At 40.9% G+C, this 14170-nt stretch overlaps 1 protein-coding gene across 2 annotated transcripts in view; it reads right to left on the bottom strand.

Annotated features, from left to right (window-relative positions):
- BRWD1 (bromodomain and WD repeat domain containing 1) overlaps window positions 1–14170 on the bottom strand; it is a 120506-nt gene that overhangs the window by 40885 nt on the left and 65451 nt on the right. For both annotated transcript variants that reach the window (XM_021070988.1, XM_021070989.1), the window contains exons 23-28: window positions 12465–12654; window positions 10406–10531; window positions 10204–10311; window positions 6892–7016; window positions 4960–5042; window positions 19–130 (exon numbers count right to left, since the gene is read on the bottom strand). In XM_021070988.1, the coding sequence (XP_020926647.1) occupies window positions 19–130; window positions 4960–5042; window positions 6892–7016; window positions 10204–10311; window positions 10406–10531; window positions 12465–12654 (744 nt within the window). The remainder of the gene's footprint in view (window positions 1–18; window positions 131–4959; window positions 5043–6891; window positions 7017–10203; window positions 10312–10405; window positions 10532–12464; window positions 12655–14170) is intronic.

Below are 14170 nucleotides of genomic sequence, written 5' to 3' on the forward strand. Positions count from 1 at the left end.
TTTTATCTGCACACAGACCTAACAATGTAACACTGGAAATGGCTATCAGGGTACTGGGGCTGATACGGCTCCTGACTCAGCACCGTTCCAAACCACCAAGCGTCATCGATGATGGAACGGAACCTGTCACCTGTAGGAGAGAGGACCAAGTCTGAGACATCAATCTGCTAACATTTCCATTTTTAATTTATAAAATACCATGATACAGATACAGACAAAACAAATCAAATACTATTTTTTATCTTAAAATCAGCTATCCTTTTCCACTTAGCATCCATCTTCAGTGACAAAATGTAGGTCAGAAAGATACACTATGACACTCAGCAACTTACTGAAGGCATATAACCATATAATACAATAAAAGAGATGAAAGTGGTTTACAAACACGCTCCATTATTTAGTGGATTCAAACATCCACTCTAAAATAAGTTCTATTACAAAGAACAAAATTTAACACAACTCAAAAATCTTGTCAAACAATGTGTACTATCAATAAACACTTGTTTAGTAAGGGTATTAACATTTACGGAATAAAACAAATTACAAAAGTATGATCAGAACTTAACCTGTAATTATTCTAAAGTTGTTGCTATATAAATATCTCCACATAAAACGGTGTTCTAATTCTTAAGATTTCATAATAAAAATGAGGTCTAAATGAACCCCTGACAACACTTGCACATTTATTTTGAAAGAATTAAATATCGACATATCCCATGATCTCAGCATAACATACAAGCAGGCAAGCAGACCACTGGGGAGCTCCTAGTACCAAAGCACTGAAAAGAATGCTTCAACTGACTTCAGTGATTTTTAGATTATACATACACATTTCTAAATGTACTCTGTAACTGTTAACAGTGCTAGAGAAATAAACTGTATTTGATCTGTTTTACATATATTACAGAAGAAACAAATTGCGGTGATAACCATATCTCCTTTCTATCCATCCCACTGTTTTCAAAACAAAATCAACGAACGTGAAAAAGAAGTTATTTATCCTGCATTAATAATTCTTTGGTAGATTATAATTCTTTTAAGTTTCACAGAAACATTATCAATCAAAATTAAAGTTACATTTCACTCCCAAGAAAGAGACTATTTACACATAAATAGTCTTGACTAAAGAAAGTATGCTTAGGAATTCCCGTCGTGGCTCAGCGGTTAATGAACCCAACGAGCATCCATGAGGACGTGGGTTCAAGCCCTGGCCTCACTCAGTGGGTTAAAGATCTAGCACTGCTGTGGCTGTGGTGTAGGCCGGCAGCTACAGCTCTGATTTGACCCCTAGGCCTGGGAACCTCCGTATGCCGTGGATGCAGCCCTAAGAAGACAAAAAAAGAGAAAAGTATACTTACAATAAATTCTATAAAGCCAAAAAGAACAGCGATATCACAACTACTGGAGCTACACGTTTTGAAGTTCTTAATATGTTTTCAAATTGACATAAACATGACTTTTGGAGTTCCCGTCGTGGCGCAGTGGTTAACGAATCCGACTAGGAACCACGAGGTTGCGGGTTCGATCCCTGGCCTTGCTCAGTGGGTTAAGGATCTGGTGTTGCCATGAGCTGTGGTGTAGGTCGCAGACACTACTCGGATCTGGCGTTGCTATGGCTCTGGCTTAGGCCGGTGGTTATAGCTCCGATTCGACCCCTAGCCTGGGAACCTCCATATGCCGAGGGAGCGGCCCAAGAAATAGCAAAAAGACAAAAACAAACAAACAAACAAACAAAATAAATAAAAGTTTAAAAAAAAAAATGACTTTTATGTATATTTTAATTTCAAAATCATAAGCCCCTTAATCCCACTTTTCTTCATAAGTAAAATTCAACTTTTGACAGTATTACCATAATATAGATATCTGCAAAACAACACAGCTTTAAAAAGAAGTCTTAATAAAAAAATTTTTTTTTTTGCTTTTTATGGCTGCACCTGCAGCATATGTAAGTTCCTAGGCAAGGGGTCAAATCAGAGCTGCAGCTGCTGGCCTACGCCACAGCCACAGCAACATGGGATCCAAGCCACTTCTGCAACCTACACCACAGCTCACTGCCACACTGGATCCTTAACCCACTGAGAGAGGAAGGGGATCAAACCCATGTCCTCATGGATTCTAGTTGAGTTCGTCATCACCGCACCACAACAGGAACTCCCAGAAGTGTTAACATATTTTAACAATAAACTTTTTTCTTTTTATGGCCACACCCTCAGTAAATGGAAGTTCCAGGCCAGGGACTGAATCCAAGCTACAGCTGCAGCAATGCTAGATCCTTTAATCCACTGCGCCAGGCCAGGGATCAAATTTGCACCTCCGCAGTGACCCAAGCTGCTGCAGTCAAATTCTTAACCCGTTCACTGTACCACAGGGAGAACTCCAACAATAAACTATTTTAATGGAAGGTATACACTGAAATTTTGATACAACACCATGGTTTCTGTCCAATTCTATAACATAAATAGCCTAATTTTAGCAAATACCAGTTAAAAAATTTGTTTCAATAAGTATCACTGCAATAACAATAAATCCAGCGGCATCATCTTGAGATACATAATATAAAAACATATGGTTATTACGACATCCAGTCTTTGATACTAAGAACTATGTAATATTTTTATTTTCTAATTATCCAATATTAGAAGATACTTTCAACTGAGATGAAAATAGTTCTTCAGTGTAAGACTAATAACTTTAAATTAAAAAGAGGCTTTAGGAGTTCCCATCATGGCTCAGTGGTTAACGAACCCGACTAAGAGCCATGAGGATGTGGGTTTGATCCCTGGTCTCCCTCAGTGGGTTAAGGATCCAGTGTAGCCATGAGCTGTGGTGTAGGTTGCAGATGCGGCTCGGATCTGGCGTTGCTGTGGCTGTGACGTAGGCTGGCAGCTATGGCTCTGATTCAACCACTAGCCTGGGAACCTCCATATGCCATGGGTGCGACCCTAGAAAGACAAAAGACTGGGGGGAAAAAGGAGGCTTTAAAAACTCATCCTTTCGTAATAAAAGTGGACTTTTCTATCCAAGATTTTCAAATAAATTTACGGTGGCTAATCGAGACTAGGATAAACATCTGCTGAATAAAAAGTTCTCAATATAGCAAAAAATAGAAATAAGCAACTTCCTGTAATAGCACTGATCAAATTTTAGGAGATAGGTAAAATTTTGCAGAGGAGCAAAAACAAATTGACTATTATAGGGAGTTCCCATCGTGGCGCAGTGGTTAACGCATCCGACTGGGAACCAAGAGGTTTCAGGTTCCATCCCTGGCCGTGGGTTAAGGATCTGGCGTTGCCGTGAGCTGTGGTGTGGGTCGCAGACGCAGCTCGGATCCCACGTTGCTGTGGCTCTGGCATAGGCCGACGGCTACAGCTCCAATTAGACCCCTAGCCTGGGAACCTCCATATGCCACGGGAACAGCTCAATAAAACACGAAAAGACAAAAAAAAAAAAAAAAAAAAAAAAAAAAAAAAAAAAGATTATAGACAATGTGGTACAATAAATTCGCAACCTCAAAAATAAAACAAAACCTACTGAATTACAAAGGGTAGTTGGGAATCAATGTCTAGCCTTTACCTGCAGAGAATTAAAGTTAAAAATTCTCTTTTTAATTGAAGTATAGTTGATTTACAATGTTGTGTTAATTTCTGCTGTATAACAAAGTAATTTGGTCAGACATAAATATACTTTCTTTTTAATATTCTTTTCCATTATGGTTTATCACAGGATACTGAATTTAGTTCCGTGTACCCTACAGTAGAACCTTGTTTTTTGTCCTAAAATTTTTTTTTTGAATAGGCATGTTGATAGAACAAACTGAGAGCTTCTAATTTTCACATTTAGTTAAAAAACTATAAAGTTCTTTGGGACCTGGCTGTATGACATTAATTCCCACATATTTCAGCTGTCTAGTTTGGTTTTTCACTGTGTTTTGGATTTTTCCAGTGGCTAGATGCTCTTTCTCAAGAAAAATTTCTTTTACTTCTAGTCCCCAAAGCAACGCTATTTATTATTTGTGTGAAATTTTCAATTAAAAAGAGTCTTCAAGAGCAACCACTCACTGATAATCTTTCATTCCATTTCAAACAGAGATGGCTTAGGAAATATACGTTAAATTTACCTATTTGTATTGCCTATAGAAAAAGGCAGCAGAAACTGAGAAAATTAATGAGGTCTTAACATCACTTATGAATGTGTACACCAGCTCAAACAGCCTAGGTAAAACTTAATATTCCGCTAAAACTATAAAAGCAGAATGAGCTTTCCTAGGTGATCAGTCAAACTCAATACATGACCTCCCCAGAGAGCATCACACACTGAAAATACACGTACACCTGAGAAACAGGTTTTACAGCTGCTGACAGATAGTACCTGGTACAATTACTGTCATCAATTATATCCTGAGGAGGTTAATGACCCAAACACATCTAAGCAAGTGAGCCCGCCAGCCTGCCTTGAATGGTCATCAGGAAAAACACATTCAACTAAGTGCCTACATTTAGGCTGATTTTATTTTCTGTCCACCCATGTAATTCATGGTTATAAAGCATAAGTATAATATAAACTTTTTATTTTTTAAAGGCATAGTTTCCTCAAGCCAACCTATTTAAGTCTGGGTTGATATGATATCAAAGGTAAGATGTACTGGTATTCCACAACATTCAAAATCCTCATTATTTTTCAGCTTTCTGATTTACATCACAGGATAATTTCATCAATTACACCAGCATCACATTAAAGATAGAGGTAATGCAGTGTGAGTAAGCTGGAAAGGAAATAAAGTCTACTCTAGCCTACAGTAGAAGAGTAAAAAACCATCACCCCAAAATGTCATGTATCATACCAAGCCCCAAACAAAATATACTTATCACAAGCAGCATCACAACCAAAGAAATCAGATCAATAAAATGAGAGATTAATTTCTCAAGGCATATATATAAAACTCAGTAAGGACAGACTTACAAGACTGCCAGTTCCTCTGTCTTGCTTCATCATAAAACTGACGCAGCACAAGAAAGTCTATAACATCTGGCATGTCATGATACCTAAACAAAAAAAAAAAGATTATTAAATTTCCTTCACAGCAGGTTATACTCTAAAGCAACAAGGTCTGAAAGAGATACAATGGGAGCCACCACATATATAATTTTGAATTTTTGGCCGTACCTATGGCACATGGAAGTTCCTGGGCCAAGCAAGACTCAAACCTGCACCACAGCAAGCTGCAGTGACAATGCCAGCTCCTTAACCTGCTGTGTCACAGGAGAACTCCTCTCCTACAATTTTTAATATTTGACTAGCATTATTACAGTTAAAAGAACCCAGTGAAAGGAATTCTAACAGTGTATTTTATTTAACCCAAGATACCCTCAATACTGTTTCACCACATAACCAACACAAAATACGGAGGTATTTTACATCCACTTTCTTCACAGCAAGCCTTCAAAATCCAGTGTGCACATGTGCATCACACTCGGTTCAAGTGCTCAAGAGCTACATATGGCTAACACCTACCATACGGAACAGAGCCTTAGCAAATTATTTATTCTAACATATTCTCAAAAACAAATGCAGGAGTTCGGAGCTCCCGTTGTGGTGCAGTGGTTAACGAATCCGACTAGGAACCATGAGGTTGCCGGTTCGGTCCCTGCCCTTGCTCAGTGGGTTAACGATCCGGCATTGCCATGAGCTGTGGTGTAGGTTGCAGACACGGCTCGGATCCCGCGTTGCTGTGGCTCTGGCGTAGGCTGGTGGCTACAGTTCCGATTAGACCCCTAGCCTGGGAACCTCCATATGCCTGGGAACCTCCATATGCCATGGGAGCGGCCCAAGAAATAGCAAAAAGACAAAAAAAAAAAAAAAAAATGCAGGAGTTCCCGTTGTGGCTCAGTGGTAACGAACCTGACTACCATCAATGAGGACGCAGTTTCAATCCCTGGCCTCGATCAGTGGGTTAAGAATCCAGCATTGCTGTGAGCTATGGTGTAGGTAACAGATGCAGCTCGGATCCTGCGTTGCTGTGGCTTGTGATGCAGGCCTGCAGGTATAGGTCCGATTTGACCCTTAGCCTGGGAACGTCCATAAGCCAGTGTAGCCCTAAAAAAGACAAAGACAAAAACAAATGCAGAAACTACATTTAGGCTGGAGTTCTCTACACATTTTTGTTTTGTTTTGTTTTTTATGAACGCACCCATGGCATGCGGAGGTTCCCAGGCTCGGTGTCTAATGGGAGCTGTAGCGGCCAACATACGCCAGAGCCATAGCAACTCGGGATCCGAGCCGCGTCTGCAACCTACACCACAGCTCACGGCAGCGCCGGATGCTTAACCCACTGAGCACGGCCAGAGATCAAATCAGTGTCCTCATGGCTCCCATTCGGGGTTGCCCTCTGCACAGTTAAGTGGCATGGAGAGGGTGTCCAACGTGCCCACGTCCAGCTGCTGCTGCTGCACCACTGCTTGCACTTCCAGCGTGTCCCACCCTGAGAACTTCAACTCACTCGCAGGCCATCCACAGCACTCTATCATCACCCTACAGCTGAATGGAAAGGGCAAGCTGTTCCGCAAGAGGGGAAATCTAAATTGAAATAATTCCATTCTTAAAAAGTAACACAGGAGGAGTTCCCGTCATGGCTCAGTGGTTAACGAATCCAACTAGGAACCATGAAGTTGCAGGTTCATCCCTGGCCTCGCTCAGTGGGTTAAGGATCCGGCATTGCTGTGAGCTGTGGTGTAGGTTGCAGACACGGCTCAGATCTGGTGTAGCTGTGGCTCTGGCGTAGGCAGGTGGCTACAGCTCCAATTAGACCCCCAGACTGGGAACCTCCATATGCCATGTGTGCAGCCCTAGAAAAGACAGAAAGACCAAGACCAAAAAAAAAAAAGTAACACATACCTAATAGAGAAAGATTTGTCCATAAGTTTTCCCGTTGCAGGATCTATAAACGCTAGTTTGAGGCAACAGAGTGTAGGGGGCCCAACTTCATACCGTATTCCAACTATTTTGACCAATTCTTGATCCTTTAACAGATATTTTTTAAAAAATAAATGGTTAAAATAAAGTAATTCCTGAAGACTATAATTCTCCATGTATTGCCAAATTAAGTCAGCTCACAATTTAGGATTCCAAACCAGAAGGGGGGTTAATTTAACATTAACTATAATCATTTTTGATAATCTTTGCATATTTTTTTGAAGACACATATTTAACACTGTTTCTAACATAAGGAATATACTCACTTTAGAAAAAGCACAATCAAAGTTTAGGTAGGAACACACAAATCACCCATCAGCTCAGTATCTAAAGACAGTCACTGTGAACAACTGGAGTTTCCTTCTGGTTTTCTTCTCTTTCTCGAGACACATTTTCATTTATCCAATTTTGTATTATGGAAATCAAAATATATAAGCATTTGGCTTATTAAATGTTCTTCAAAAACTTGATATGAAATTTCTACCTAGTACATTTCACAAAGTATTTATTGAGACTCAAATGTGTTTTGTGACCTATTCCAGGAAGTAGCAACAAGACGGTGAACAGGAAAACTTCCTACGTGACAGTTTCCTACCCATTAATGCATGTCTCATCATCAGCCTTCCCCTACTGTATTTCCTTAATACTAAGAAATGAGATCATTCACCTGTCTATTCACTCTACAAATATGTTATTGTCACAATGTACCAAAGTGCTAAAAATACAACTGATTCTCATTATTGGCAGCTTTCTTATTATTCTACAGAGCCACCTAAAACGGCGAATTAGTTAATACTTGAATCACTGCTCCTGGAGGAAATACAGGGTCAGGTTGCTTACAGGCCTCCAGTCACAACATTCCAGTTACCTAATCTTGTTCTACGTTAACGTCTGTGTAAAGACACCCCATTTAATAAACACTGTTGACTCATTAACACTGAACTCACGGTCAACAGCACTACAACTCATGCCTAAATGAAGCTAACCTGACCCTCACGTTTTCTCCATAAAGTAAATCATGACTTTCTTGCAATTATTAACAGGAGACAGCACTTAAGCGCTATGCTTGGGGGCATTTTAAATAGCAAGTCACCACCAAAAAGCACAAAAATATGAAAATTTTTCAACGTGGCATTAAATGGACTATGAAAAGAACACTTATTTACGACATGAGAGCTCAATGAGAAAGGCATCAGCTTGTGCAGCCTCAGCTGGGAACACAGTGGGTAGGCAAATCAGGATTTTTGCCACTCTCTGGGTGTCTACAAATGACCGGAAAGCATCTTGAGTATTGATTTTGGTAAATAGCATATGATGAGGAGGCAAATTCGCAAATACAGAATCCACGAATAATGAGGATCAATTGTACTCAGGTACATAGCAGTTAAGTGAAAAAGACATAAAGCTTAAAGTATCCAAAGCCAAATTCATAGAAGCAGAGCCATTAGGATGAATATGAGTGTTAAAAACTACTATCTTTGTTAAAATAATTATTTTCACCTTCTGACACTTAACGAAAGTGTCAAAAACATGTACGTACAAAGAATAGAACCATTCACAATACTATTCTACATATAACCACCACTGACATTTTAATGCATTTCTTTTGGTTGACCATATGTCTTTAAATTTCTATCATAACCACAGACAGAATTTTGCATCCAGTTTTTCCTATTGGTAACACACTATTAAAATACTCATTCAGCAAGTATTTTATTTTATTTATTTTTTATTTTTTTGTCTTTTTTTTGCCTTTTCTAGGGCTGCTCCCCGCAGCATATGGAGGTTCCCAGGCTAGAGGTCCAACCGGAGCTGCAGCCGCCGGCCTACACCAGGGCCACAGCAACGTGGAATCCAAGCCGCGTCTGCAACCTACACCACAGCTCACGGCAACGCTGGATCCTTAACCCACTGAGCAAGGCCAGGGACCGAACCCGAAACCTCATGGTTCCTAGTCGGATTCGTTAACCACTGCGCCATGACGGGAACTCCATCAGCAAGTATTTTAAAAGCCTCAGTTATATGGTAGGGTCTACACAGTAGGCAACCATGTGAATAGACTATGGTCTGGTTCATTCAGTACTGTGGGATACTTGCATTTTTTTCTAATTTTTTGTTTTTATAAACAGCGATACGGAATTACTTTGCTCATAAATGCGCATGTGCTTCTGGTGGTTTCCTAAATTACCAAAAGTAAAATGGCTGGTTTAAAAACTCTACATATTTTCAGTTTCAACTCCAACTGCCAAGACGACCCTCTAGAAAGCTTAGACTCATTTCTTGCACCCTATCACCAAGTCCTTTTTTTTCCCTCTTTAGGGCCTCGCCTGGAGCATATGAAGTTCCCAAGCTAGGGGTCGAACTGGAGCTGCAACTCCGGACCTATACCAGGGCCACAGCAACATGGGATCCTTAACCCACTGAGCGAGGCCAGAGATCAAACCCAAATCCTCATGGGCACTAGGTTGGGTTCTTAACTCACTGAGCCACAATGGAAACTCCTTATCACCAAGTTGAATAACTGCTAACAAACCAAAATCTTTGCTACTTATTAAAACATGGTACTTTCTTTCCTTAAATGTGTTAAAATTAAAAATTATAAAATTGGGAGTTCCTATCATGGCTCAGCGGAAACGAATCTGACTAGTATCCATGAGGACAAAGGTTTGATCCCCGGCCTCGCTCAGTGGGTTAAGGATCCGGCATTGCCATGATCGTAGGTGTAGGTTGCAGACAAGGCTCAGATCTAGTGTTGCTATGACGGTGGTGTAGGCCAGGAGCTACAGCTCCACTCCGATTCGACCCCTAGCCTGGGAACCCCCATATGCCCCTTGGGCGCAGCCCTAAAAAAAGACAATTTAAAAAAATTATAAAATTGGTTAAATACAGGTAAGCTAAAGTTTTTTATGTATGAGGTTGAAACTTTTTCCAATTTGTATTTGTTTTTTGGAATACTTGCACTCCTTTTGAAAATCTTTGCTGGGTATAAACATATAAAGATTAATGATCTATATGGCTAAGCCGCCTCCCAAGCAATACACAGAGTTCTTGCTAAGCATGTCATTCTACTGGACCTTAAGGCTTAGCAGGCAAAAGCAAAAATGTTTTTAAGCTGGAAATTAAGAGACAGATAGTAATAAAATATGCCTCCAGCAGCTTTTTTTAATGGATTTATACACAATTTACCTATTTATGTGCTAAATGATAATTTAATAATACCAGCCATCATCTTACCCTAAGATCCATTTTTCTCCATGGCTCCTTATTAGGGTTCAGTTCATAAATGTTATTTCTTCTGACAGCCTCAATATAAGCTTCATGACCCTGTCGAAAATATATCACCTACAAAAGGGAAGCGTACATTTAAAAATAAAAACCTAACAGTAATGTTATTTCTATGTTCCATATTCATGTTTTCAAATTTTATTACTCTCACCTCATCACCCATTTGAGGAACAAAAGGAGACTTTCGAAGTGTGGTGTCTGTTATCCAAACTGGAGGATGATACTCATACAAATGTTCCACGTCTGCACGCTCTGCCGGAGTCGCCCGCCGCAAGTTCTGCCAAGGGGAGGAGGACAGGTTTAGCAGAGCAGAAAGGGGCAGCATGGGCTGTTTTAACTGACATACAAAAGAAACTTCACCATTCAGAATGTCTATTTTATTGGCATATCACCTAGTGATTAGCTTTTTTTTTTTTTTTTTTGTCTTTTTGCCATTTCTTGGGCCGCTCCTGCGGCATATGGAGGTTCCCAGGCTAGGGGTCGAATCGGAGCTGTAGCCACTGGCCTACACCAGAGCCACAGCAACGCGGGATCCGAGCCGCGTCTGCATCCTACACCACAGCTCACAGCAACGCCGGATCGTTAACCCACTGAGCAAGGGCAGGGATCGAACCCACAACTTCATGGTTCCTAGTCGGATTCGTTAACCACTGCGCCACGATGGCAACTCCATAATTAGCTTTTAAATAGCATACATATTTGGTTCTTTAATATACATAGGAACATTATCAGCTGCACAAGCATTAAAGATCTACCCAGCACTTTCTAAGCATCTCCTGAATTTCTAACGGATTCTTCATCCTATGAAAGAGACCTAACTTCCGACCTAAATCCTCGTCAACACACTACATGTGCTTTCTCAAGACCTCACTCTGAATTTTACCAGAGACTAATCACCACAGGGAGTCTCCTGCTGATTTGAGATTTCAAGAAGGGTAATTTTAAGCTATGACCACAAATCGTTACTGCTCCTCCCTTCCTCTAGGAGGTGGAGCCCAAGTCTCCTCGACTTGAGAGTGGGCTCCAACTGCTTCTTTTAAACAGAATAAAGAAGTGACAATGTGCTACTTCTGAGACTAGGTCATAAGAGGCTTACCCCTTGCTTAATTTTTGGATCACTTGCTCTAGAGACAATCAGCTATCATGTCATGAGCTATCACGTAACGAAGACACTCAAGCAGCCCTATGGAGAGGCCTATGTGGTGAGGAACTGAGGCCACCAACCGTGTGACACGTGAATAAACTTCAAAGAAGATCATCCACCCCGAGCCAAGCCTTCAGACAACTGCAGCCCAAGCCAACAGGATGACTGCAGCCTCATGAGCCCAAAATCACCTCATCAGCTCCCAAATACCTGATTTCTCAAAACACGAAACAATATGTTTATCGTTTTTAAGCAGCTAAGTGTCAGGGCGATCAGTTACGCAGCAATAGATACCTTATACAAAGACAAAGCATCTTGAAAAAACAACAGGTACCTGTATGACCAAAAGCACGTGCACTTACAACATATAAGAACATTACAATTAGCAGAAAAGCAGGAAGACAGAGTATGTCAAATGAAAATGGGAAACATAACAATGACATATAAAACAGGAAGAAAGGACTTTAAAATGCCTTCCAGTATGTATTTGGTGCTGAAACTGATAGGAGAAAATGAAAGTTATGATGGGGTTCTGAGCAAACTCAAGCTTTCCCTTGAAGTTAGAGATTCAGAAAAGTGTAAGTGCCAAGTCCGACTCAGAGCAGATTAGATTGAGAAGTGGGTTTGGGGGAGTTTTTTGGTTTTTCCATGGCCACATTTGCAGCATATGGAAGTTCCCAGACCAGGGGTCGAATCGGAGCTGTAGCTGGGGCCTACACCAGAGCCAGAGCCACACCAGATCCAAGACTACAGCAACACTGGATCCTTAACACACTAAGCCAGGCCAGGGATCAAACCACATCCTCACAGAGACAACATCAGGCCCTTAACCCACTGAGCCACAACAGGAACTCCTAGATAGAGAAGTTTTAGTTTAATAAAGTAGCTTTCCCAAATAAGTTTGTTTGCATTTTACATTTGACTCCTGATACCATAACATTACCAACCTCCCCCCCCCCCCCCCCGCAAAAAAGGCTCCAATTTCCCAAAGATTCCTAACTTCTAAATATGGACAGAAACTATAAAGTGGAGGCAGAAGCTGTTTTTAAAGATGTACTTTTCTTACCTCTTTTTTAGACTTATTTTCTTTCTTTCTCTTTCGCCTCCTTTTTGGAGGAGACAAATTCTCGGTAGAGACTTCATCCTCTGAACTACTGCAAAAGCGAGTAACTCGCCGACGAGATGACGTTCGTAAAGGAGGCTGCAGGTTGATGCCTGCGTCAGCTGTCCAGTCGGAATATCTAGATGAAGAGTCACTAGAAAAGGAAAATATTTTAAGTTGTATCAAACTGAATCTAAGCCCCAATGGTAATTAATCCCACAAACTTAAGAGAGGAGGAGGGACAGGAAAGAGGAAAAAAAAGATCCTAGGAAGATTCAACTGACCAATCTGCCCTCACTATCAACAGACATCATGACCAAAGAACATGAGAAAGAGAAAAATCTTCACTGACATTGGAAATTAGGAAAAGATATAACCCTGACAAGTTTTTGCTGTTGTTGTTTTTGGTTTTTTGGCTATACTCGTGGCATATGGAAGTTCCCAGGCCAGGGATCAAACCTGCACCTCTGCAGTGACCTGAGCCACTGCAGTCAGAGCCTCAACCCACTGCGCCACAGCCAGAATTTTCTGCGAAGTTTTTTTAGGTATAATTTGGATGCAACCTCATGGAAGACAACATTTAGAGCCAACTAATAATTCTCCTTTCCAAAAATAAGGTACAGTTATGAAAGCAGAAGAGATGGTGCATAACATATGAATTGCACTCCTCCTAAGTAGGAGGAGGCCCAGAAATAGATTAGAAATTTTCACTGGAATGACAAGCCATCAGTGAATACCCTGAGAGGCACAAGGAAAGCACAGCTACACCAAAGAGAAAGCTGGAAATAGTCAAAGCTTCTTGCCAAGAGGAGGACTCTCCGTCACAGGAGAAAAGAGCCTAGAGATATGGAGCAAGGGCAGAGTCAATTAAGAAACCAGATCTAGAAAAGCAGCCCCTGGCACACTACGAGCTTCAGCAAACACAGAAGAGGATAAAGGGCCCTCTACTGGGGCCTTCATTACCCAACCATATACCTCCCAGGCTCAATAAAACATGCATTTCCAAAAGCTATGTACTCTAAATACTGTTTTTGTATTATACTTTCAGTTAAATTAAAAGATAATGAGTTCCGTCATGGCTCAGTGGTAGCGAACCCGACCAATATCCACGAGGACATGGGTTCAATCCCTGGGGTTAAGGACCTGGCATTGCTGTGAGGTGTGGTGTAGGTCACAGACTCAGCTCGGATCCGGCGTGGCTGATTGTGGTGTAGGCCAGCAGCTGCAGCCCCAATTCCAAGACCCCTATCCTGGGAACTTCCATGTGTCTAGGGTACAGGCCTAAAAAGACAAAAAAAAAAAAAAAAGAAAGAAAGAAAGAAAGAAAAATACAATGAACAACGAATGTTGAGACTGAAAAGACAATGGTAAAGTGGAAAAGTGCTGTTTAACAGGTGCTCTGTCTCAGTGCCGCGAGATGAGATGAGTTCTGGAGATGGGGTGCACGACATGTGAACGTACTTATTAACACTATTGTTAAAAATAGTTACAGTGGTAAAATTCTACATTCTGTCTATTTCACCACAATTAGAATTAAATTAAAAACCAAAAACAGGGAGCACTCTGGTGGCACAGCAGGTTAAGGACCTAACATTGTAGCAGCTGTGGCACAGGATGGATCCCTTCCCCCAGAACTTTCGCATGCCACACGTGTGGCCAAAGAAACAAAC

Source organism: Sus scrofa, chromosome 13, assembly GCF_000003025.6.
Source record: "Sus scrofa isolate TJ Tabasco breed Duroc chromosome 13, Sscrofa11.1, whole genome shotgun sequence".
Lineage (NCBI taxonomy): Eukaryota > Metazoa > Chordata > Mammalia > Artiodactyla > Suidae > Sus > Sus scrofa.